The sequence below is a fragment of the Phaseolus vulgaris genome, chromosome 6 (assembly GCF_000499845.2).
Source record: "Phaseolus vulgaris cultivar G19833 chromosome 6, P. vulgaris v2.0, whole genome shotgun sequence".
Classification (NCBI taxonomy): Eukaryota; Viridiplantae; Streptophyta; class Magnoliopsida; order Fabales; family Fabaceae; genus Phaseolus; species Phaseolus vulgaris.
This window is the reverse complement of record NC_023754.2, coordinates 6225530-6249412: the sequence shown is the minus strand read 5'-3', so window position 1 is coordinate 6249412 and position 23883 is coordinate 6225530. Positions and strand designations below refer to the sequence as shown.

Below are 23883 nucleotides of genomic sequence, written 5' to 3'. Positions count from 1 at the left end.
TCACTGAACTCGTGGTTTAATTGTGTAGGCCAGGAAGAAGAAAAAAACACAAAAAAGAAATACAAAAAGAAGTGCAACATTAGGACTTCCCAAAAGGTCACCCATCCTTGTACTACTCTCGCCCAAGCACACTTCACTGCAGAGTTCTGCTGGGATCCGGTGCATTAGTGCTGGTATGATCGTACTTGTCAAGTGTAGCAAGATCAATGCCTATATGGGTTTGAAATTGGGCTTAAGTTTCAAAATGGTTGGACCCCGAACGCGATAATTCGCTACACAACACTATTGATAGAGAAGTCAGATGGAGATACGTAAAAAATGAAAGTTGTTCGAAATGACGTAACGAATCTATTCGCCAATTCCCAAAGGTCCCCGAACGCGATAACTCACTGAACTCATGGTTTGATTGTCTAGGCCAGGAAGAAAAACAGAACACAAAAAAGAAATACAAAAATAAGTGCAACATGGGTGTTGAGGTACAACATGAATGAACAAGGTAAGGCAATATTGTAAAATTCATTAAAAATAGGTAGGAATTTATTTATGATCCAAATTTTTTGTGGAATCTTGTTTTTGTGTATATTTGATGTAGGAGTCCTTAGATCGAAGAGAATAGTGATAGATTTGGTGTTTCCAAAAATTAACGTGACAAAACTTCAAATGGTCATAACTTTTGATAGAGAAGTCAGATGGAGACGCGTAAAAAATGAAAGTTGTTCGAAATGACGTAACGAATCTAGTTGCCAATTTACAGAGGGCCCCAAACGCGATAACTCACTGAACTCATCATTTGATTGTCTAGGCCAGGAAGAAAAACAGAACACAAAAAAGAAATACAAAAATAAGTGCAACATGGGTGTTGAGGTACAACATGAATGAACAAGGTAGGGCAATATTGTAAAATTCTTTAAAATAAGGTAGAAATTTATTTTTGATCTAAATTTTTTTGTGGAATCTTGTTTTTGTATATATTTGATGAAGGAGTCCTTAGATCGAAGAGCATAGTGCTAGATTTGGTGTTTCCAAAAATTAACGTGACAAAACTTCAAATGGTTATAACTTTTGATAGAAAAGTCAGATGGAGATGCGTAAAAAATGAAAGTTGTTCGAAATGACGTAACGAATATAGTCGCCAATTCCCGAAGGTCCCCGAACGTTATAACTCACTGAACTCATGGTTTGATTGTCTACGCCAAGAAGAAAAACATAACACAAAAAAGAAATACAAAAAGAAGTGCAACATGGGTGTTGAGGTACAACATGAATGAACAAGGTAAGACAATATTGTAAAATTCATTAAAAATAGGTAGGAATTTATTTATGATCCAAATTTTTTGTGGAATCTTGTTTTTGTGTATATTTGATGTAGGAGTCCTTAGATCGAAGAGAATAGTGATAGATTTGGTGTTTCCAAAAATTAACGTGACAAAACTTCAAATGGTCATAACTTTTGATAGAGAAGTCAGATGGAGACGCGTAAAAAATGAAAGTTGTTCGAAATGACGTAACGAATCTAGTTGCCAATTTACGGAGGGCCCCAAACGCGATAACTCACTGAACTCATCGTTTGATTGTCTAGGCCAGGAAGAAAAACAGAACACAAAAAAGAAATACAAAAATAAGTGCAACATGGGTGTTGAGGTACAACATGAATGAACAAGGTAGGGCAATATTGTAAAATTCATTAAAATAAGGTAGAAATTTATTTTTGAGCCAAATTTTTTTGTGGAATCTTGTTTTTGTATATATTTGATGTAGGAGTCCTTAGATCGAAGAGCATAGTGCTAGATTTGGTGTTTCCAAAAATTTACGTGACAAAACTTCAAATGGTTATAACTTTTGATAGAAAAGTCAGATGGAGATGCGTAAAAAATGAAAGTTGTTCGAAATGACGTAACGAATATAGTCGCCAATTCCCGAAGGTCCCCGAACGTGATAACTCACTGAACTCATGGTTTGATTGTCTACGCCAAGAAGAAAAACATAACACAAAAAAGAAATACAAAAAGAAGAGCAACACGAGGACTTCCCAAGAGGTCACCCATCTTAGTACTACTCTCGCCCAAACACGCTTCACTGCGGAGTTCTGATAGGATCCGGTGCAGTATTGATGGTATGGTCAAACCTATGAAGTGTAGCAAGATCAATGCCTATATGGGTTTGCAACTGGGCTTCAGTTTCAAAATGGTTGGACCCCAAACGCGCTAACTCGCTACACAACACTATTTCACGATCGTTTTTCTAGGTACTTTAATTTTTTTATTTAGAGGCTCAACAAAAAAAAATAGCACGAAAAAGGTCACCTCGTGGTTTGATTGTCTAGGCTGGGAAGAAGAAGAAAAATATAACACAAAAAAGAAATACAAAAAGAAGTGCAACATGGGTGTTGAGGTACAACATGAATGAACAAGGTAAGGCAATATTCTAAAATTCAAAAAAAATAGGTAGGAATTTATTTTTGATCCAAATTTTTTGTGGAATCTTGTTTTTGTGTATATTTGATTTAGGAGTCCTTAGATCGAAGAGAATAGTGATAGATTTGGTGTTTCCAAAAATTAACGTGACAAAACTTCAAATGGTCATAACTTTTGATAGAGAAGTCAGATGGAGACGCGTAAAAAATGAAAGTTGTTCGAAATGACGTAACGAATCTAGTTGCCAATTCCCAAAGGGCCCCGAACGCGATAACTCACTGAACTCATCGTTTGATTGTCTAGGCCAGGAAGAAAAACAGAACACAAAAAAGAAATACAAAAATAAGTGCAACATGGGTGTTGAGGTACAACATGAATGAACAAGGTAGGGCAATATTGTAAAATTCATTAAAATAAGGTAGAAATTTATTTTTGATCCAAATTTTTTTGTGGAATCTTGTTTTTGTATATATTTGATGTAGGAGTCCTTAGATCGAAGAGCATAGTGCTAGATTTGGTGTTTCCAAAAATTAACGTGACAAAACTTCAAATGGTTATAACTTTTGATAGAAAAGTCAGATGGAGATGCGTAAAAAATGAAAGTTGTTCGAAATGACGTAACGAATATAGTCGCCAATTCCCGAAGGTCCCCGAACGTGATAACTCACTGAACTCATGGTTTGATTGTCTACGCCAAGAAGAAAAACATAACACAAAAAAGAAATACAAAAGGAAGTGCAACACGAGGACTTCCCAGGAGGTCACCCATCCTAGTACTACTCTCGCCCAAACATGCTTCACTGCGGAGTTCTGATAGGATTCGGTGCAGTATTGATGGTATGATTGATGAGAATCAACTAAAGGTGGCTTTTTATAATGAAGAACAAGATCATTTGCCTTCACATTTAAAGTTTTTCTTGTTAATCTTTGCAAAAGATAAATCCCAAGCCCAAGCCCAAGAAGGCCAAAGCCCACAAAAGCCCAAAGACCATCCCATGAAGGGCAAGGCCAAGTTTTAAATAAATTTTGTTTGAAGGTGCTTAGAGGGAAACATTAGAAACCTCTATTGTTAAAGCATCTTTTAGTCTTTAGTTAAGAGTCTTAGGGGGGGTGTGTTAGTAGATAGGTGTAGGAGTAAATAAGGAGGTGCCAAAGTGATAGAAAGGATCACACCTTCCTCATGCTTTGTTTTAGGCGCAAATTCTAGAAGCTTTTTGGGAGGGAGTTTTTGAATTTGTGTAGCTTACATTTCAGCACCTTAGGCTATAAATAGAGGTGCTCTCTTTGTAAATTTCATATTGGAATTAATCTAAGAAAACTCTACTCAAATTTTGAGTGAACTTTGGAGAGCTTTTGGAGCCTTCTTCTCTAGTCTTATCTTGATGGATCATTGGAGTCCTCAAGTGGCGGCATCACTCTCATCTAGGAGCATTCCACACTTCTAGTGGCGAGATCATCCAACATTCTTCCATCTTCATGAGCACTCTCTTCTCCTTCCTTTCTTCTTTTTCAATTGTTCATGTTGTCTTGTGTTCTTGAGTTGTTTTGGTTCGGTTTTTCTATTTTCCAGCACCTATGTTCTGTTCTTGCTTTTAATTTCTATTTTGTTCGGTTCATATGTTTACTTGTTCAATTCTGTTTGGTCATTCCAGTTTTTACTCTCTTTGTTGATTCAATTTGACAATATTTGGTTCATCCAAATGAGTTTGGGATTTGGTACTAGTTTTTGGTGAGTTCTTGTCTTAGAACAATGATCCAACTCTAAGAAAAGTGCCTCTATAATGTCCAGCTCAAGGTGATTCCTAAGAATGTCAAGAATCATTCTCTATATGGCTAGTGGAATCACATCAATGATCAAACCTATGAAGTGTAGCAAGATCAATGCCTATATGGGTTTGCAACTGGGCTTCAGTTTCAAAATGGTTGGACCCCAAACGCGCTAACTAGCTACACAACACTATTTCACGATCGTTTTTGTAGGTACTTTAATTTTTTTATTTAGAGGCTCAACAAAAAAAAAATTGCACGAAAAAGGTCAACTCGTGGTTTGATTGTCTAGGCTAGGAAGAAGAAGAAAAACATAACACAAAAAAGAAATACAAAAAGAAGTGCAACATGGGTGTTGAGGTACAACATGAATGAACAAAGTAAGGCAATATTGTAAAATTCAAAAAAAATAGGTAGGAATTTATTTTTGATACAAATTTTTTGTGGAATCTTGTTTTTGTGTATATTTGATGTAGGAGTCCTTAGATCGAAGAGAATAGTGATAGATTTGGTGTTTCCAAAAATTAACGTGACAAAACTTTAAACTGTCATAACTTTTGATAGAGAAGTCAGATGGAGACGCGTAAAAAATGAAAGTTGTTCGAAATGATGTAACGAATCTAGTTGCCAATTTACGGAGGGCCCCGAACGCGATAACTCACTGAACTCCTCGTTTGATTGTCTAGGCCAGGAAGAAAAACAGAACACAAAAAAGAAATACAAAAATAAGTGCAACACGAGCACTTCCCAGGAGGTCAGCCATCCTAGTACACTCTCGTCCAAGCACGCTTCACTGCGGAATTCTGATGGGATCCGGTGCATTGGTGCTGGTATGATCGCACCTGTCAAGTGTAGCAAGATCAATGCCTATATGGGTTTTCAACTGGGCTTCAGTTTCAAAATGGATGGACCCCGATCACGATAACTCTCTACACAACACTATTTCACGATCGTTTTTGTAGGTACTTTAACTTTTTTATTTAGAGTGTTAGCGAAAAAAAATAGCACGAAAAAGGTGAAATCGTGGTTTGATTGTCTAGGTCAGGAAGAAGAAGAAAAACATAACACAAAAAAGAAATACAAAAAGAAGTGCAACATTGGTGTTGAGGTACAACATGACTGAACAAGGAAGGGCAAGATTGTAAATTTCATTAAAAATAGGTAGAAATTTATTTTTGATCCAAATTTTTTTGTGGAATCTTGTTTTTGGGTATATTTGGTATAGGAGTCCTTAGATTGAAGAGAATAGTGATAGATTTGGTGTTTCCAAAAATTAACGTGACAAAACTTCAAACGGTCATAACATTTGATTGAATTTGGCCTGAGAGTAATATTGAAAAATTCATTAAAAATAGGTAAAAAAATGATTTTTATCCAAATTTTTTTCTGGTAATTCTGTTGAGGGTATATTTGACGGAGGAGTCCTCACATTTTGGAAAAAAATTTAAGATTTTTAGTTGTTGAGAATTTTTTGTGAAAAACTTCAAACGGCCATAGCTTTTGATCGGAAAGTCGGATGGAGACGCGTAAAAAATGAAAGTTGTTCGAAATGACGTAACGAATCTAGTTGCCAATTCCCAAAGGGCCCTAAACGCGATAACTCGCTGAACTCATGGTTTGATTGTCTAGGCCAGGAAGAAAAACATAACACAAAAAATAAGTACAAAAAGAAGTGCAACACGAGGACTTCCCAAGAGGTCAACCATCCTAGTACTACTCTCGCCCAAGCACGTTTATCTGCGGAGTTCTGATGGGATCCGTTGCATTAGTGCTGGTATGATCGCACCTATCAGGTGTAGCAAGATCATTGCCTATATGTGTTTGCAACTGGGCTTTAGTTTCAAAATGGTTGGACCCCAAACGCGATAACTCGCTACACAACACTATTTCACGATCTTTTTTCTAAGTACTTTAATTTTTTTATTTAGAGGGTCAGCAAAAAAAAAAAATAGCACGAAAAAGGTGAACTCATGGTGATAACTTTTGATAGATTTTGGCCTGGGAGTAATATTGAAAAAATCATTAAAAATAGGTAAAAATTGATTTTTGATCCAATATTTTTTCTGGTAACTCTGTTGAGGGTATATTTGACGGAGGAGTCCTCACAGTTTGGAAAAAAACGAAAGATTTTTAGTTGTTGAGAATTTTTTGTGAAAAACTTCAAACGTCTATAACTTTTTATCGGTAAGTCGGATGGAGACGCGTAAAAAATGAAAGTTGTTCGAAATGACGTAACGAATCTAGTTGCCAATTTCCGAAGGGCCCCGAACGCGATAACTCACTGAACTCATGGTTTGATTGTCTAGGCCAGGTAGAAAAACAGAACACAAAAACTAAATACAAAAAGTAGTGCAACACGAGGACTTCCCAGGAGGACACCCATCCTAGTACTACTCTCGCTCAAGCACGCTTGACTGCTGAGTTATGATGGGATCTGGTGCATTAGTGCTGTTATGATCGCACCTGTGAAGTGTAGTAAGATCAATGCCTATATGGGTTTGCAACTGGGCTTCAGTTTCAAAATGGTTGGACTCCGAACGCGATAACACGCTACACAAAACTATTTCAGGATCGTTTTTCTAGGTACTTTAATTTTTTTATTTAGAGGGTCAGCAAAAAAAAAAAATAGGCCGAAAAAGGTGAACTCGTGGTCATAACTTTTGATAGATTTTGGCATGGCAGTAATATTGAAAAATTCATTAAAAATAGGTAAAAAATGAGTTTTGATCCAAATTTTTTTCTGGTAACTCTATTGAGGTTATATTTGACGGAGGAGTGCTCACAGGTTGGAAAACAATGAGAGATTTTGAGTTGCTGAGAATTTTTGGTGGAAAACTTCAAACGGCCATAACTTTTTATCGGGAAGTCGGATGGAGACGCGTAAAAAATGAAAGTTGTTCGAAATGACGTAACAAATCTAGTTGCCAATTCTCGAAGGGCCCCGAACGCGATAACTCACTGAAGTCAAGGTTTGATTGTCTAGGCCAGGAAGAAAAACAGAACACAAAAAATAAATACAAAAAGAAGTGCAACACGAGGATTTCCCAGGAGGTCACCCATCCTAGTACTACTCTCGCCCCAACACGCTTGCCTACGGAGTTCTGATGGGATCCGGTGCATTAGTGCTGGTATGATCGCACCTGTCAAGTGTAGCAAGATCAATGCCTATATGGGTTTGCAACTGGGCTTCAGTTTCAAAATGGTTGGACCCCGAACGCGATGACTTGCTACACAACACTATTTCACGATCGTTTTTCTAGGTACTTTAATTTTTTTATATAGAGGGTCAGCAAAAAAAAAAAAATAGCACGAAAAAGGTGAACTCGTGGTCATAACTTTTGATAGGTTTTGGCCTGGCAGTAATATTGAAAAATTCATTAAAAATAGGTAAAAAATGATTTTTGATCCAAATTGTTCCTGCCGGTTGACCGGGATCGTCTTTGCGCGTGGCTTGTCCTCGCGAGCTAGGTCACCTTCGTCCTGCTTCGTTTGTGAGTACCTGAATGAAGTGAACAAAGGGCGCCCTCGCGGCCGTTTGCAGTCCGACGATCAAGTCAGCTAGCGAGAAACACCAAAGTGACTGAAAACTATATGATAATCTCAATGACTGAAACTGTGTGGCTAAAACTGTGTTGCCCTAATTGCCTTGTGCTCCCTGCGGGGTGCTGCGAAGACAACTGGGGTTTGTCCTCTGTGTGACTTATGAGAATTAGGTTAAAACTCGTGTAGCTGTGAAAGCGTACCTAACTAGGGTTCTTCGTGCCCTTTATATAGGTGAAAACTAGGGTTTACCTTTGCGCTACTGCTCTTATCTAGGGTTCCTTGGAGAAGGTCCTTGCGCCGCTATTCCTAGGATCTGAGCGTATCTGACACATGGACTTCCCTTATCTGGAGTGCAATGAATAACCTTGTGGCCGCTTGGGTTCTAACTTGAGTGTCGTATCTCTCGCGCCATCATACTTCGTGGGTGCCCTAATTAATCACGTGTCATGCATGCAGCCTTCCTTGGAGATCTTTAATGAGCACGTGGGCATTGTCACGTGCCCCTTTGACTTGATCGTTTGTTCTGTGCGGAGGGTCCCACAGTGCCGCCGCCCAGCTTAGGGTTACTCTATCGTGTGGGCCCTCTTCTCTGCGAAATGCTTCTGTCACACGGGTTGACTCTTCGGACGATGTCTTACTTGGGCGACGTCTCGCTTGGGCGACGTCTTGCTTAGGCGATGTCCTTCTCTTGGGCGATGACTCATCTTGGCGGTGACACATCTCAGCGATAACCGATTATGTATAATGCAGAACGTCGCTTCTACATACGGCGACTATGTTGACTTCTTGACCACCTACCTTTCTCTTGTCCACGTCATCACACCCGATGACCTGGTCAGTACACAAGCCCCCCAGTCTTGAGCTGATCACTTGTTTTCAGCGAAAAGACTAAGGCCTCGCCCCTGTCGCCCTCGCGGCGTTTGACGACATGTCGCTCTCCGACCGATTGATGTGACCTTTCTGCATCGCCGGCGCGACGTACCCTCAAGGACTCTGACGACGCGATATTCTCTGATCCAAAAAGGTGACACTTCAGTCCGCACCTCCATCTCGTGACACGTGGCCCAATTGTAAGGCACTCGCTTTAACGTCCTTTACTGTTTCAACTGTAACACTCGAATCTTTGAAAACCCCGTACCTTAACTCACTGACTTGACCTCTTTCACATCTTTCTTGCACCATTCATCTTCTTCTCAAGAACCCCTTGTTCCACGTTCTTTCCTTACAAACTTCCCTTCTATTCCGCCGCTGGACCTTTCCTCCTTGACCTTCAGTTTCTTTGCTGACAGTTGCATACTAAAATGTCTACCAACCCTTCTTTCTCCAGAGTGGGTCACAAGGATATTTACCCCTGGGCTTCGAGTGAACTTCTTGACGAATGCTCTTGCTTTCTCTCCACCAGGGCCCTGAGGGAACACGTGGGGGAAGAGTGTTCCTATGATCGTCGTGCCTTCGCAAAGAGGCACGACGACGACATCGTCGTGCTCCCTTGCACCTTAGGGGAGCCGGTATGCGGGGATGAGCGATCCAACAACGGAGTCCCCTTTTTCTATTTTTACCAGGTGGTCTTCAAACGCGTCGGTGTGCGCCTCCCTTTTTCTAGGTTCGAGAGAGAGAGCTGCTGACAGAGATGAACACTGCCCCAGCCCAACTGTACCCTAACAGTTGGGCCTTCGTTAAGGCCTTTGACATTCTGCTTGGCTTCCTTGGATGCACACCCTCTGTGGACATCTTTCTTCACTTCTTTGAGGTGAAGAGGCAGAGAAACAACCTTTGGGTGACTCTCAGCAACGTCCCTGGTAGGATTCTTTTGACCCCTTTCCAGCAAACCTTCACAGGGTGGAAAGGCAGGTTCTTCAAGGTGTGCTGTTCTGACCTGGTGCCCTCTGCCCTGGACGGCTTTCCTTTGTATTGGACAAAGGACGCCAGAGCCTTGAAATCTAAACCCCTTAAGAAGTTGTCTTCAAGGGATCAGGAAGCTTGCAAGATCCTGGCGGGTGTTGGAGGTTTTGACGCGGCTGCTCTAATAAGCTTGGAGTATAATGCCGAGCTTCTGGAAAAATATATAGGTGCGTGAGGTTTTCCTTATGATCCTCCTACTTTCTGTTTTTGTTGGATTTCTTGTATGATTTTGCTTGGAAGTACTTTGTTTCACGTCTGTCTCTTACTGTACTTTACTCCTATTTTACGTAGGTTCGAAGATAAACGATCATCAGAGGGCACTGCTGACTCAGGCTTTGAGGTTCGGAGACGGGGCTTCTTCGTCGTATCGCTCAAACTCTGGGCGCCACTGATGAGTGATATGTTCTCGCTTCCTGCGCAGACATTAGGATGTGTATAGGATTATTTTTTTCATCTTGCAACTGTCATAAACTCTGTCTATACCTCTAACGCTGGCTTTACGTTTTTCTTTATGTTGAATGTTGTTCCACTTATTTTTGCATGCTTGCGTTCTTTGCCATGCTGCGCACGCTACTCCCATTATCCCCTTCGCTATGCTTGGCGTGAATTTCTTAGATAACATTTGCTTGTTTCTCCATTCCTTAAATACCCTGCTTCTGATTATTTCACTTATGGCTCTGCTCGGCCTTCATTTTTGTGAGGGATGCCCGCTCGTTTGAGCTTTCTTACTTGAACCTTCGGCATTTTCGCCCTGAATAGTTGGCGATGTGCTGCTTGTAGCGATGTCAGACCGCCTGGTCTTCCATTTGGCGATGACCGTGCCGGTACTCGGGCTGCGATTCCTTTGGCGAGGAGGATAAGTTAAACTCCGGCGATCTACGTGGCTTTACGCGCTAATGCCCACGCTGATTACTGATTTGACATTTCACCAACCCCCCCATCAACTGACACGTGGACCCATCGATGGTCATTATTTCATGTCGTTTGCGCTCCTCGCAACATTCGAAACTCTAAAACTTCTCGCGCCACTCCACTGTTCCATTATCTTTCTTCTTCGCTCTCAAACTTCCGATACGCTCTGGTGAATGCTTTGACTCCCCAATCACCATTTCCCTGCGCGCTCCTTCGATCATTAAAAGGTAACCCTTTTATCACTCTCGCTAGTGCTTACCGCATTTTAATCGGCTTGCATCATCCATTAACTGCTTGGAGCATACGTTGTGGGCTGCTTGTTCTCTGTTTTGCCTTTCCCTTCGTTTTAGGTTTTTCCTTTCCTCTCTACGACCCCCTTTGTTCATGCTGTTTTCCTTTTCTGTCTTTCAATCGAGTCATTCTGTTTATCAACCCTCCACTTTTTCATTTCCTTGTCGTCTTCTCTGCAGTTTCTCGATGGCTCGTACGAGGGCCACATCAGACAGCCTTGCCCCCTCTCGAAACCCTCCTCCAAAGTTACGCAAAAAACCTTCTTCAGGAACTCCCTCTACGTCTCGTAACCCAACCAGGGATCCTGCCATCCTTTCAAACCAGGCTCAGAGGCCTGCGCCCTCTCAACCTAACCAACTGCAAACCACCCCCCCACAAACCAGTGCTACTGTACGCCCCATTCCTGACTACAAACTGTTATACCCACGGGCTCCTCCAGCCTTGCTGAACGAGACTTCCTCGATCAATACTGAGGCTGATATTCATCGTTTGAGAGATAAAACCCACCTTACCTTTCATAAGGAAAATGACGACAAGGTGGCCATTCGCCCTTGTCTTCCTGGGAAACCTGTCTGTACTGACAATGATGGCAACGATGGCCACCCTTCCTGCTTCATCTATGTAACCGTATTTAAGAAGGTTAAGCTCAGGTTCCCTCTCACTCGCTTTGAGAGAGAGCTCCTGACCGAGCTTGATATTGCCCCTGCTCAGCTGCATCCCAACGACTGGGCGTTAGTCAGGGCATACCAAATTGTCTGTGCGCACCTAGGCCATCCAGCCTCCGTAGATGTGTTCTTATTTCTGTTCGAGGCTAAAAACCTAGGGGATCGCCTGTGGGTAAGCCTCAATGGGATTGCTGGGAGATCCATCCTCTAAATCTTCCAGCAATCTTATAAGGACTGGAAGGGTAAGTTTGTTCGTGTTCGCTGCAATGATCAGGATCCCACGCTTCTTGATGGATTCCCCTTGTACTGGGTTAACAAGGGAAAGAAGGACTCTAAGGATAACTTTCGGAAAGCTAGGAGTCCAGAGAAGATGGGGGAACTTGACAGAGACCTGTGCAACTTCTGGAAAGAAGTTGCCTCTACCAATACCATCTTGGCTACCCCCTCAATCATCAAGTTCGAATTCTATGAGGATCAACTAGACTTTTACATAGGTCTGCCCTTCTACTCTATCTGGATTTCTCTTCCTGCGCCAAGTCCGGTTTGCTCTTTATCAAAGTTATTTGCGTTACACTGTCCTGCGTTTATTCTTGGCTGCTTGATCCCTGTATTACCGGTTACCTGAAACTGGATTGATTTGCACATTTATCACTTTGTGCAGATACAATGTTGGGAAAAGATCATATGGCTAGGTTGCGCTCCTTAGCCAAGCGTCACAATCTCGCAGCGGGTTCTCAGACTGTCCCGAATTCTGTCGCAGAAGCTGCCGTTGCTCGGGGCGAGCTCCCTCCAGCGGGCTCACCTTCCCTCGTCGCCCTTCCTGCCCCTACGAGGAAAAAACTGCCACCAAAGAGGGCCAAGAGGAAGATTCCCACAATGGTGTCGGATGAAGAGGAGGACGAGAGTACCGAAGATGGGTTTGTTTGTAAAAGGAGCAGGGCGACCACCACTGAGCCGCCAACAATCGAAAGTGCAGGCCTAGATTACGTAGAGAATCCTCCCAGCGCCTCCACACCTTTTGAGAGCGCTGGGGATACTCTGCCGTCAAATACCTCAGCTGCTGGAGGCGTTCCGAATCAAACTGTGGATGTTCAGTCGTTCCCCCAGCCTGTAGTGGAGCCAAACGTATCGCCGCCGCGTACTGACGCTTCCCTGGTCGTCCACACTTATGAGGGTGGTGGCGAGAACCAACCCTCAACCCCTCTCCCAATCCCTGCTCTTCCAGCCTCTGTTGAGGAGGTCTTGAAAGCCCACGCCGCTTACCTTAGCGCTATAACTACTGAGTGCATAGAGAAGCGTCTTTACCAGATGATGGGCGAGGCTCTAAGGGATTCTTTGAACCAGTATGAATCCGAAGCCGGTGCTGCGAAGGACCAAGTCCAACAACTTAAGCGTGACATTACGATGCGGGGATTGGAGTTTTCGCGGTTAGAGAACACTTTGAAAGACGAGCTGCGGAACGAACGCAAAAATAGCGCTGAGCTACACAAAAAGCTCAATGACAAATTCTTAGAGGTCACTGAACTCGAAAGCAGGCTCGTGCCTCAGCAGGAAAAGATAGCGGACCTGGAGGAGACCCTCAAGGCTAAAAAGGCCTACGTGGATGAGCTCGAAGCCAAGTCAATTGAAAGGGAAGATCTACTGGGCAAAATCGAAGCCGACAAGGACCGAAAGGCCAAGGAACTGAGCGAGAAAGATAAGGAGCTGAACGAGGCTGCAGCAAAGCTCTCCCAGGCGCTTGAGGAGAACGAAAAGCTGAAGAAACAAATTGAAGAACTCGACCTCAGCGCTGCAAACGTTCTGACTTCCGGGTTTGGCGCGGCCTTGGAGCAGTTCGCTTGTGCTTATCCCGACTTGGACCTCTCTCAGTTCTCGATTTGCCATGAAGTGGTAGACGGCAAAATTGTACCTTCGGATTAACATTTCCATTTGCCGTTTTGTTTTGAAACATCTTGACAGACTTATATATTCGACCTTGGTTTATGTGTAATGAATCTATTTGTAACGACTTTCTCTTTATTCAAACTGCTTTAATATACGCGCATGATTTTGCCCTTATCTGTCTCGTAATCATCTGATCTGATATAACCGACTAACTCTTGCTTAAAGAAATCAACTCAGCGCCGACTGGTGCTTAGCTCTGTGGGCGTGGGTTATTCTTAGTGTCTGAAATCTTGTTTGCCTGATCCGCTGAATGACATGTGTACTTCCAGGTTACCGCCTAATTCTTTGCTGGCCTGATTCTGCATCGGGAACTTTCAAACTTGTCTCATTTTACTTAAGCAAAGGGGCCTTGTAATCTGTTCTCGCCTGAACTCACTCGAGTGTGAGGAGGACTTTCTCTGGTGCCTCCACTTTGCCCAGGGGTTCCACTTCCTCTTCCCCTGGAAGCACTGAGGACTTGCAATCTGTTCTTGCCTGAACTCACTCGAGGTTGAGGAGGGCTTTCTCTGGTGCCTCTACTTTGCCCAGGGGTTACATCTTTCCTTCCCCTGGATGCATTGAGGACTTGCAATCTGTTCTATGGCCTCAACATCGTTCGAGGGCGAGGAGGACTTAGCTGACAACTATTAACTGACCTCAGCTTCGCTCGAGGGCGAGGAGGATTTATCTGATAACTATTTTACTGACCTCAGCTTCGCTCGAGGGCGAGGAGGATTTATCTGATAACTGTTTAACTGACCTCAGCTTTGCTCGAGGGCGAGGAGGATTTATCTTATGACTATTTCACTGACCTTAGCTTCGCTCGAGGGCGAGGAGGATTTATCTTATAACTATTTACTGACCTCAGCTTCGCTCGAGGGCGAGGAGGATTTATCTTATCTTTTACCTCCGATCGCTAACTGGCGATGAGGGCTTAGAACTTAACTTGTGCCTCCAATCGCCGAGTGGCGGTGAAGACTTAGAACTTAACTTGTGCCTCCGATCGCCAACTAGCGATGAGGACTTGAAAAATTTTAACATTCAATTTTTGCACTAAACTATGTAGGGGCAACAAGGGCTCTCTTCAAAAACTTAAAAAGATAAGCGTGCACATTTAAATAACTTGGGAACTTTGATAAATTTCGAAACCTTCTTTATTAGGTGGCCTCATTAAAAAACCCTCTTCGGGGAAAAAGAGTGCCCCCTTGAAAATGTTTTAACTGTAATAAAACTTGAGATGGGTGGCGTTCCAAGTACGAGGAATCGCCCCTCCTTCCAGTGTTTCTAGGCGGTAAGCACCGTTTCCGAGTGCTTCGGTTACTCTGAACGGTCCCGTCTACTTGGGCGACAACTTGCTCTGCATCTCGTATTGGTGGGCCTTCCTCATCACCAGGTCGCCATCTCTGAATCGCCTTGATTTTCATCCGGGAGTTGTACTTACGTTCCACTCTTCTTTTTACTGCTTCGGCTTTTACCCTTGCCTCCTCCCTGACTTCGTCCAGCAAATCCAAATTCATTCTCCTTTCGGCGTTCGAGTCTTCTGCTACAAAGTTCTTGAATCTTGGCGAGCTTTCCTGGATTTCGACTGGGATCATCGCGTCGCACCCATATACCAAGCTAAACGGGGTTTCGTGGGTTCCCGATTGTTCGGTAGTATGATATGCCCATACTATGCGATGGACTTCCTCAGCCCAAGACCCCTTGGCTTTCTCCAACCTCCTCTTCAGTCCTCTCAGCAAAACCCAATTGGCCGACTCCACTTGCCCATTCGTTTGTGGGTTCTCCACCGAAGCAAACACCTGTTGCGTCCCAATATCCTCGCACAGTTTCTTCAATAAGTGACTTGCGAATTGGGTCCCATTATCTAATACCAAACACTTTGGTACACCAAAGTGACACACGATGTTCTTCCATACGAAATTCTGAATCTTGTGTGCTGTAATCTGGGCTACTGGTTCCGCTTCAATCCATTTTGTGAAATACTCGATTGCTACGACTAAGTAATTCATTTGCCTGATCGCCAACGGAAAGGGCCCCAGAATATCGATTCCCCACGTATGAAATGGCCAGGGGCTGTAGATTGACTTTAGCTCTTCTAGGGGCGCCTTGTGCGAATCGGCGTGTTGCTGGCATTGTTTGCAACGCTGTGCGTATTCCTTACAATCTTCCCTCATGGTTGGCCAATAATAGCCCGCGCGGAGAGTTCTCGTTGCCAGGGCTCGCCCTCCGATGTGGCTTCTGCAGATTCCCTCGTGGAGTTCAGTCATAATTCTCGCGCACTTCTCTCCATGCACACATACTAATAGGGGGTGTGTAAATCCGAACCTATACAGCTCCCCATCGATCAAGGTGAACTTGTTAGAGCTTTTCTTTATCTTTCTGGCCTCTGTCGGATCTACTGGGAGGACGTCGTCTGCTATGTACCGCTGGTATGATGTTATCCATGTATCTGGTTGGTAAACGGCGCAAACTCGCGCTGTCTTCGCTTCCTCCACTGGGTGCGCCTTAACTCTCGGCGCTCTCAAGGTTTCCTGAGTTAACGATCGATGGCTCCTTGCTATCCCTTCTGTTGACTTGCAAACTTGAAGAACCTGGTGGTCTGCTGCGAACGCCCGAGGTGTCTTTAGAGTTTCTTGTATAACAGTCCTCTGCCGGCCCCCCTTGCTTGAACTGGCGAGCTTGGCAAGCAAGTCAACTCGGGCATTCTGTTCCCTTGGTACATGCACCACTTCAAACAAGGAAAAGGAACGTCTTAGCTCTTTTACATACTCTAGGTAAGCCGCCATTTGTGGATCCTTGGCCTGGAATTCGTCGGTCACCTGCCCGGTGATCAGCAAAGAGTCGCTTTTGGCCATCAGTGCCTTCGCCCCCATTTCCTTTGCCAACAGGATACCAGCAATCAATGCTTCATATTCTGCCTGGTTATTGCTAGCTTTGAAGGCAAACCTCAGAGATTGTTCTATTAACACTCCGTTGGGTCCTTCCAAAATGACTCCAGCCCCACTACCTAGCTGGTTGGACGACCCATCAACTGAGAGTACCCATCGATCATCACTTCCGGCATTATGCGTCGTCTCAGCGGACAGCTCGACCACAAAGTCGGCGAAGATTTGCATTTAATCGGTCCTCGTGGTTCGTACCTGACGTCGAACTCTGACAACTCCACTGCCCATTTTACTATCCTTCCAGCTACATCTGGTTTCTTTAGAACCTTTTGGATGGGCAGGTCGGTCATCACCCATACTTCGAAGCTCTGGAAGTAATGTCGTAGTCTTCTCGCTGAAAATACGACTCCGAACGCTGCTTTCTCTAAGGCTTGGTATCTCACTTCCGAACCTTGTAACACCTTACTGACAAAGTAGATAGGCTTCTGAACCTGATCTTGTTCTTGTACGAGCACCGCGCTCAACGCCCTTTCAGTAACGGCGAAGTATAACTTGAGGGGCGTTCCCACTTGGGGTTTGCACAGAACCGGCGGGCTCGCCAAGTACTCTTTGAGTTTCACGAAAGCCTCTTCGCCCTCTCTCGTCCAGACAAACCTGTTATTTCTTTTCAAACACTGGAAATACTGGGGTCACTCTCCCCACTGGCAGATACGAATCGCGACAGGGCGGCCATCCGGCCTGTAAGCTGTTGTACCTCCTTGATAGTGGCAGGGCTTCTCATTGCCAGGATGCCAGCACACTTATCAGGATTCGCCTCGATTCCTCTTTCAGTTAAGAGGAAACCCAAGAATTTTCCCACCTCTACGCCAAAAATGCACTTCTCGGGGTTTAGCTTCAACCTGTACTTGGCTATTATAGCGAATAGTTCCTCTAGATCGGCATGCTAGATTTTGGCATGGCAGTAATATTGAAAAATTCATTAAAATAAGGTAAAAAATGATTTTTGATCCAAATTTTTTTCTGGTAACTCTATTGAGGGTATATTTGGTGGAGGAGTCCTCACAGGTTGGAAAACAACGAGAGATTTTGAGTTGCTGAGAATTTTTGGTGGAAAACTTCAAACGGCCATAACTTTTGATCAGGAAGTTGGATGGAGATGCGTAAAAAATCAAAGTTGTTCGAAATGACATAACGAATCTAGTTGCCAATTTCCGAACGGCCCCGAACGCGATAACTCACTGAACTCATGGATTGATTGTCTAGGCCAGTAAGAAAAACAGAACACAAAAAATAAATACAAAAAGAAGTGCAACACGAGGACTCCCAAGAGGTCACCCATCCTAGTACTACTCTCGCCCAAGCACGTTTGACTGCAGAGTTCTGATGGGATCCGGTGCATTAGTGCTGGTATGATCGCACCTGTCAAGTGTAGCAAGATCAATGCCTATATGGGTTTGCAATTGGGCTTCAGTTTCAAAATGGCTGGACCCCGAACGAGATAACACGCTACACAAAACTATTTCAGGATCGTTTTTCTAGTTAGTTAAATTTTTTTATTTAGAGGGTGAGAAAAAAAAAAAATAGCACGAAAAAGGTGAACTCGTGGTCATAATTTTGATAGATTTTAGCATGGCAGTAATATTGAAAAATTCATTAAAAATAGGTAAAAAATGATTTTTGATCCAAATTTTTTTCTGGTAACTCTATTGAGGGTATATTTGGCGGAGGAGTCCTCACAGGTTGGAAAACAACGAGAGATTTTGAGTTGCTGTAAATTTTTGGTGGAAAACTTCAAACGCCATAACTTTTGATCAGGAAATCGGATGGAGACGTGTAAAAAATGAAAGTTGTTCGAAATGACGTAACGAATCTAGTTGCCAATTTCCGAACGGCCCCGAACGCGAAACTCACTGAACTCATGGTTTGATTGTCTAGGCCAGGAAGAAAAACAGAACACAAAAAATAAATACAAAAATTAGTGGAACACGAGGACTTCCCAGGAGGACACCCATCCAAGTACTACTCTCGCTCAAGAACGCTTGACTGCAGAGTTATGATGGGATCGGGTGCATTAGTGTTGTGATGATCGCACCTGTCAAGTGTAGTAAGATCAATGCCTATATGGGTTTGCAACTGGGCTTCAGTTTCAAAATGGTTGGACTACGAACGCGATAACACGCTACACAAAACTATTTCAGGATCGTTTTTCTAGGTACTTTAATTTTTTTATTTAGAGGGTCAGAAAAAAAAATAGCACGAAAAAGGTGAACTCGTGGTCATAACTTTTGATAGATTTTGGCATGGCAGTAATATTGAAAAAATCATTAAAAATAGGTAAAAAATGATTTTTGATCCAAATTTTTTTCTGGTAACTCTATTGAGGATATATTTGGCGGAGGAGTCCTCACTGGTTGAAAAACAACGAGAGATTTTGAGTTGCTGTAAATTTTTGGTGGAAAATTTCAAACGGCCATAACTTTTGATCGGGAAGTCAGATCGAGACCCGTAAAAAATGAAAGTTGTTCGAAATGACGTAACGAATCTAGTTGGCAATCCCCGAAGGGCCCCGAACGCGATAAGTCACTGAACTCATGGTTTGATTGTCTAGGCCATTAAAAAAAATAGAACACAAAAAATAAATACAAAAAGAAGTGCAACACAAGGACTTCCCAGGAGGTCACCCATCCTAGTACTACTCTCGCCCAAGCCCGCTTGACTGCGGGGTTCTGATGGGATCCGGTGCATTCGTGCTGGTATGATTGCACCTGTCAAGTGTAGCAAGATCAATGCCTATATGGGTTTGCAACTGGGCTTCAGTTTCAAAATGGTTGGACCCCGAACGCGATAACTCGCTACACAACACTATTTCAGGATCGTTTTTCTAGGTTGTTTAATTTTTTTATTTCGAGGGTCAACAAAAAAAAAATATCACGAAAAAGGTGAACTCGTGGTCATAACTTTTGGTAGATTTTGGCAAGGCAGTAATATTGAAAAATTCATTAAAAATAGGTAAAAAATGATTTTTGATCCAAATCATTTTCTGGTAACTCTATTTAAGGTATATTTGGCGGAGGAGTCCTCACATGTTGGAAAACAACGAGATATTTTGAGTTGCTGAGAATTTTAGGTGGAAAACTTCAAACGGCCATAACTTTTGATCAGGAAGTCGGATGGAGACGCGTAAAAAATGAAAGTTGTTCGAAATGACGTAACGAATCTAGTTGCCAATTTCCGAACGGCCCCGAACTCGATAACTCACTGACCTCATGGATTGATTGTCTAGGCCAGTAAGAAAAACAGAACACAAAAATAAATACAAAAAGAAGTGCAACACGAGGACTCCCAAGAGGTCACCCATCCTAGTACTACTCTCGCCCAAGCACGTTTGACTGCAGAGTTCTGATGGGATCCGGTGCATTAGTGCTGGTATGATCGCACCTGTCAAGTGTAGCAAGATCAATGCCTATATGGGTTTGCAACTGGGCTTCAGTTTCAAAATGGCTGGACCCCGAACGAGATAACACGCTACACAAAATTATGTCAGGATCGTTTTTCTAGGTAGTTAAATTTTTTTATTTAGAGGGTGAGAAAAAAAAAATAGCACGAAAAAGGTGAACTCGTGGTCATAACTTTTGATAGATTTTGGCATGGCAGTAATATTGAAAAATTCATTAAAAATAGGTAAAAAATGATTTTTGATCCAAATTTTTTTCTGGTAACTCTATTGAGGGTATATTTGGCGGAGGAGTCCTCACAGGTTGGAAAACAACGAGAGATTTTGAGTTGCTGTAAATTTTTGGTGGAAAACTTCAAACGGCCATAACTTTTGATCAGGAAATCGGATGGAGACGTGTAAAAAATGAAAGTTGTTCGAAATGACGTAACGAATCTAGTTGCCAATTTCCGAAGGGCCCCGAACGCGATAAGTCACTGAACTCATGGTTTGATTGTCTAGGCCAGGAAGAAAAACAGAACACAAAAAATAAATACAAAAATTAGTGCAACACGAGGACTTCCCAGGAGGACACCCATCCTAGTACTACTCTCGCTCAAGCACGCTTGACTGCAGAGTTATGATGGGATCGGGTGCATTAGTGTTGTAATGATCGCACCTGTCAAGTGTAGTAAGATCAATTCCTATATGGGTTTGCAACTGGGCTTCAGTTTCAAAATGGTTGGACTACGAACGCGATAACACGCTACACAAAACTATTTCAGGATCGTTTTTCTAGGTACTTTAATTTTTTTATTTAGAGGGTCAGAAAAAAAAATAGCACGAAAAAGGTGAACTCGTGGTCATAACTTTTGATAGATTTTGGCATGGCAGTAATATTGAAAAAATCATTAAAAATGATTTTTGATCCAAATTTTTTCTGGTAACTCTATTGAGGGTATATTTGGCGGAGGAGTCCTCACAGGTTGAAAAACAACGAGAGATATTGAGTTGCTGTAAATTTTTGGTGGAAAACTTAGGAGGTTACCCATCCTAGTACTACTCTCGCCCAAGCACGCTTCACTGCGGAGTTTTGATGGGATCCGGTGCATTAGTGCTGGTATGATCGCACCTGTCAAGTGTAGCAAGATCAATGCCTATATGGGTTTGCAACTGGGCTTCAGTTTCAAAATGGTTGGACCCCGAACGCGATAACTCGCTACACGACACTATTTCAGGATCGTTTTTCTAGGTACTTTAATTTTTTTATTTACAGGGTCAGCAAAAAAAAGAATAGAACGAAAAAGGTGAACTCGTGGTCATAACTTTTGATAGATTTTTGCATGGCAATAATATGGATAAAATCATAAAAATTAGGTAAAAAAATGATTTTTGATCCAAATTTTTTTCTGGTAACTCTATTGAGGGTATATTTGGTGGAGGAGTCCTCACAGGTTGGAAAACAACGAGATATTTTGAGTTGCGGAGAATTTTTTAGGGAAAACTTCAAACGGCAATAACTTTTGATCGGGAAGTCGGATGGAGATGCGTAAAAAATGAAAGTTGTTCGAAATGACGTAACGAATCTAGTTGCCAATTCCCGAAGGGCCCCGAATGCCATAACTTACTGAACTCATGGTTTGATTGTCTAGGCCAGGAAGAAAAACATAACACAAAAAATAATTACAAAAAGAAGTGCAACAGGAGAACTTCCCAGGAGGTCACCCATCCTAGTGCTACTCTCGCCAAGCACGCTTCATTGCGGAGTTCTGGTGGGATCCGGTGCATTAGTGCTGGTATGATCGCACCTGTCAAGTGTAGAAAGATCAATGCTTATATGGGTTTGCAACTGGGCTTCAGTTTCAAAATGGTTGGACCCCGAACGCGATAACTCGCTACACAACACTATTTCAGGATCTTTTTTCTAGGTACTTTAATTTTTTTATTTAGAGGGTCAGCAAAAAAAAAATAGCACGAAAAAGGTGAACTCGTGGTCATAACTTTTGATAGATTTTTGCATGGCAATAATATGGAAAAAATCATAAAAATTAGGTAAAAAAATGATTTTTGATCCAATTTTTTTTCTGGTAACTCTATTGAGGGTATATTTGGTGGAGGAGTCCTCACAGGTTGGAAAACAACGAGATATTTTGAGTTGCGGAGAATTTTTTAGGGAAAACTTCAAACGGCAATAACTTTTGATCGGGAAGTCGGATGGAGATGCGTAAAAAATGAAAGTTGTTCGAAATGACGTAACGAATCTAGTTGCCAATTCCCGAAGGGCCCCGAACGCGATAACTTACTGAACTCATGGTTTGATTGTCTAGGCCAGGAAGAAAAACAGAAGACAAAAAATAATTACAAAAAGAAGTGCAACACGAGAACTTCCCAGGAGGTCACCCATCCTAGTACTACTCTCGCCAGCACGCTTCACTGCGGAGTTCTGATGGGATCCGGTGCATTAGTGCTGGTATGATCGCACCTGTCAAGTGTAGCAAGATCAATGCCTATATGGGTTTGCAACTGGGCTTCAGTTTCAAAATGGTTGGACCCCGAACGCGATAACTCGCTACACAACACTATTTCAGGATCGTTTTTCTAGGTACTTTAATTTTTTATTTAGAGGGTGAGAAAAAAAAAATAGCACGAAAAAGGTGAACTCGTGGTCATAACTTTTGATAGATTTTGGCATGGCAGTAATATTGAAAAATTCATAAAAAATAGGTAAAAAAATGATTTTTGATCCAAATTTTTTTCTGGTAACTCTATTGAGGGTATATTTGGCGGAGGAGTCCTCACAGGTTGGAAAACAACAAGAGATTTAGAGTTGCTGAGAATTTTTTGTGGAAAACTTCAAACGGCCATAACTTTTGATCGGGAAGTCGGATGGATACGCGTAAAAAATGAAAGTTGTTCGAAATGACGTAACGAATCTAGTTCCCAATTCCCGAAGGGCCCCAAACGCGATAACTCACTGAACTCATGGTTTGATTGTCTAGGCCAGGGAGAGAAATATAACAGAAAAAATAAATACAAAGAGAAATACAAAACGAGGACTTCCCAGGAGGTCACCCACCCTAGTACTACCCTCCCCCTAGCACGCTTCACTGTCAAGTGTAGCAAGATCAATGCCTATATGGGTTTGCAACTGGGCTTCAGTTTCAAAATGGTTGGACCCCGAACGCGATAACTCGCTACACAACACTATTTCAGGATCGTTTTTCTAGGTACTTTAATTTTTTTATTTCGAGGGTCAGCAAAAAAAAAATAGCACGAAAAAGGCGAACTCGTGGTCATAACTTTTGATAGATTTTGGCATGGCAGTAATATTCAAAAAATTCATTAAAAATAGGTAAATAAATGATTTTTGATTCAAATTTTTTTCTAGTGACTCTATTGAGGGTATATTTGGCGGAGGAGTCCTCACAGGTTGGAAAACAACGAGAGATTTTGAGTTGCTGAAATTTTTTTGTGGAAAACTTCAAACGGCGATAACTTTTGATTGGGAAGTCGGATGGAGACGCGTAAAAAATGAAAGTTGTTCGAAATGACGTAACGAATCTAGTTGCCAATTCTCGAAGGGCTCAAACGCGATAACTCACTGAACTCATGGTTTGATTGTCTAGGCCAGAAAGAAAAACAGAACACAAAAAAAAAATACAAGAAGAAGTGCAAGCACGAGGACTTCCCAGGAGGTCACCCATCCTAGTACTACTCTCGCCCAAGCACGATTACCTGCGGAGTTCTAAAGCGATTCGGTGCATTAGTGCTGGTATGATCGCACCTGTCAAGTGTAGCAAGATCAATGCGTATATGGGTTTGCAATTGGGCTTCAGTTTCAAAATGGTTGGACCCCGAACGCGATAACTAGCTACACAACAGTATTTCAGGATCATTTTTCTAGGTACTTTTATTTTTTATATAGAGGGTCAGCAAAAAAAAAAATAGCACGAAAAAGGTGAACTCGTGGTCATAACTTTTGATAGATTTTGGCATGGCAGTAATATTGAAAAATTCACTAAAAATAGTTAAAAAAATGATTTTTGATCCAAATTTTTTTCTGGTAACTCTATTCAGGGTATATTTGGCGGAGGAGTCCTCACAGGTTGGAAAACAACGAGAGATTTTGAGTTGCTAAGAATTTTTGG

General features: G+C 42.4%; 1 protein-coding gene, 9 non-coding genes and 7 pseudogenes across 10 annotated transcripts; all 17 read right to left on the bottom strand.

Moving 5' to 3' along the window:
* Positions 1–68: 68 nt before the first annotated feature.
* LOC137833693 (5S ribosomal RNA) lies at positions 69–187 on the bottom strand (annotated as a pseudogene).
* A 1821-nt stretch (positions 188–2008) lies between these two features.
* Positions 2009–2127, bottom strand: LOC137833687 (5S ribosomal RNA; annotated as a pseudogene).
* Positions 2128–3146: 1019 nt separating this feature from the next.
* On the bottom strand, positions 3147–3265 carry LOC137833702 (5S ribosomal RNA; annotated as a pseudogene).
* A 1642-nt stretch (positions 3266–4907) lies between these two features.
* On the bottom strand, positions 4908–5025 carry LOC137833667 (5S ribosomal RNA). Its single transcript, XR_011084762.1, has one exon. It is a non-coding gene; the product is annotated as a 5S ribosomal RNA (ribosomal RNA).
* An 825-nt stretch (positions 5026–5850) lies between these two features.
* Positions 5851–5969, bottom strand: LOC137833632 (5S ribosomal RNA). Its single transcript, XR_011084729.1, has one exon. It is a non-coding gene; the product is annotated as a 5S ribosomal RNA (ribosomal RNA).
* Positions 5970–6527: 558 nt separating this feature from the next.
* On the bottom strand, positions 6528–6646 carry LOC137833678 (5S ribosomal RNA). The gene has a single exon (XR_011084773.1). It is a non-coding gene; the product is annotated as a 5S ribosomal RNA (ribosomal RNA).
* A 558-nt stretch (positions 6647–7204) lies between these two features.
* On the bottom strand, positions 7205–7323 carry LOC137833623 (5S ribosomal RNA). Its single transcript, XR_011084721.1, has one exon. It is a non-coding gene; the product is annotated as a 5S ribosomal RNA (ribosomal RNA).
* A 7251-nt stretch (positions 7324–14574) lies between these two features.
* On the bottom strand, positions 14575–16533 carry LOC137833285 (uncharacterized). The gene has a single exon (XM_068641645.1). It carries the CDS (start codon positions 16531–16533, stop codon positions 14575–14577), a length of 1959 nt encoding a protein of 652 aa, XP_068497746.1.
* A 1072-nt stretch (positions 16534–17605) lies between these two features.
* On the bottom strand, positions 17606–17723 carry LOC137833613 (5S ribosomal RNA). The gene has a single exon (XR_011084711.1). It is a non-coding gene; the product is annotated as a 5S ribosomal RNA (ribosomal RNA).
* Positions 17724–18277: 554 nt separating this feature from the next.
* Positions 18278–18396, bottom strand: LOC137833706 (5S ribosomal RNA; annotated as a pseudogene).
* Positions 18397–18950: 554 nt separating this feature from the next.
* Positions 18951–19069, bottom strand: LOC137833626 (5S ribosomal RNA). Its single transcript, XR_011084724.1, has one exon. It is a non-coding gene; the product is annotated as a 5S ribosomal RNA (ribosomal RNA).
* A 555-nt stretch (positions 19070–19624) lies between these two features.
* On the bottom strand, positions 19625–19742 carry LOC137833612 (5S ribosomal RNA). Its single transcript, XR_011084710.1, has one exon. It is a non-coding gene; the product is annotated as a 5S ribosomal RNA (ribosomal RNA).
* Positions 19743–20297: 555 nt separating this feature from the next.
* On the bottom strand, positions 20298–20416 carry LOC137833694 (5S ribosomal RNA; annotated as a pseudogene).
* A 327-nt stretch (positions 20417–20743) lies between these two features.
* On the bottom strand, positions 20744–20869 carry LOC137833709 (5S ribosomal RNA; annotated as a pseudogene).
* A 558-nt stretch (positions 20870–21427) lies between these two features.
* On the bottom strand, positions 21428–21545 carry LOC137833689 (5S ribosomal RNA; annotated as a pseudogene).
* Positions 21546–22102: 557 nt separating this feature from the next.
* On the bottom strand, positions 22103–22219 carry LOC137833648 (5S ribosomal RNA). Its single transcript, XR_011084744.1, has one exon. It is a non-coding gene; the product is annotated as a 5S ribosomal RNA (ribosomal RNA).
* A 1182-nt stretch (positions 22220–23401) lies between these two features.
* On the bottom strand, positions 23402–23521 carry LOC137833672 (5S ribosomal RNA). The gene has a single exon (XR_011084767.1). It is a non-coding gene; the product is annotated as a 5S ribosomal RNA (ribosomal RNA).
* Positions 23522–23883: the final 362 nt, after the last annotated feature.

Bases quoted from the DNA above. Each gene is read 5' to 3' on its own strand.
- LOC137833285 (XM_068641645.1), bottom strand. From the start codon at position 16,533: ATGCAAATCTTCGCCGACTTTGTGGTCGAGCTGTCCGCTGAGACGACG.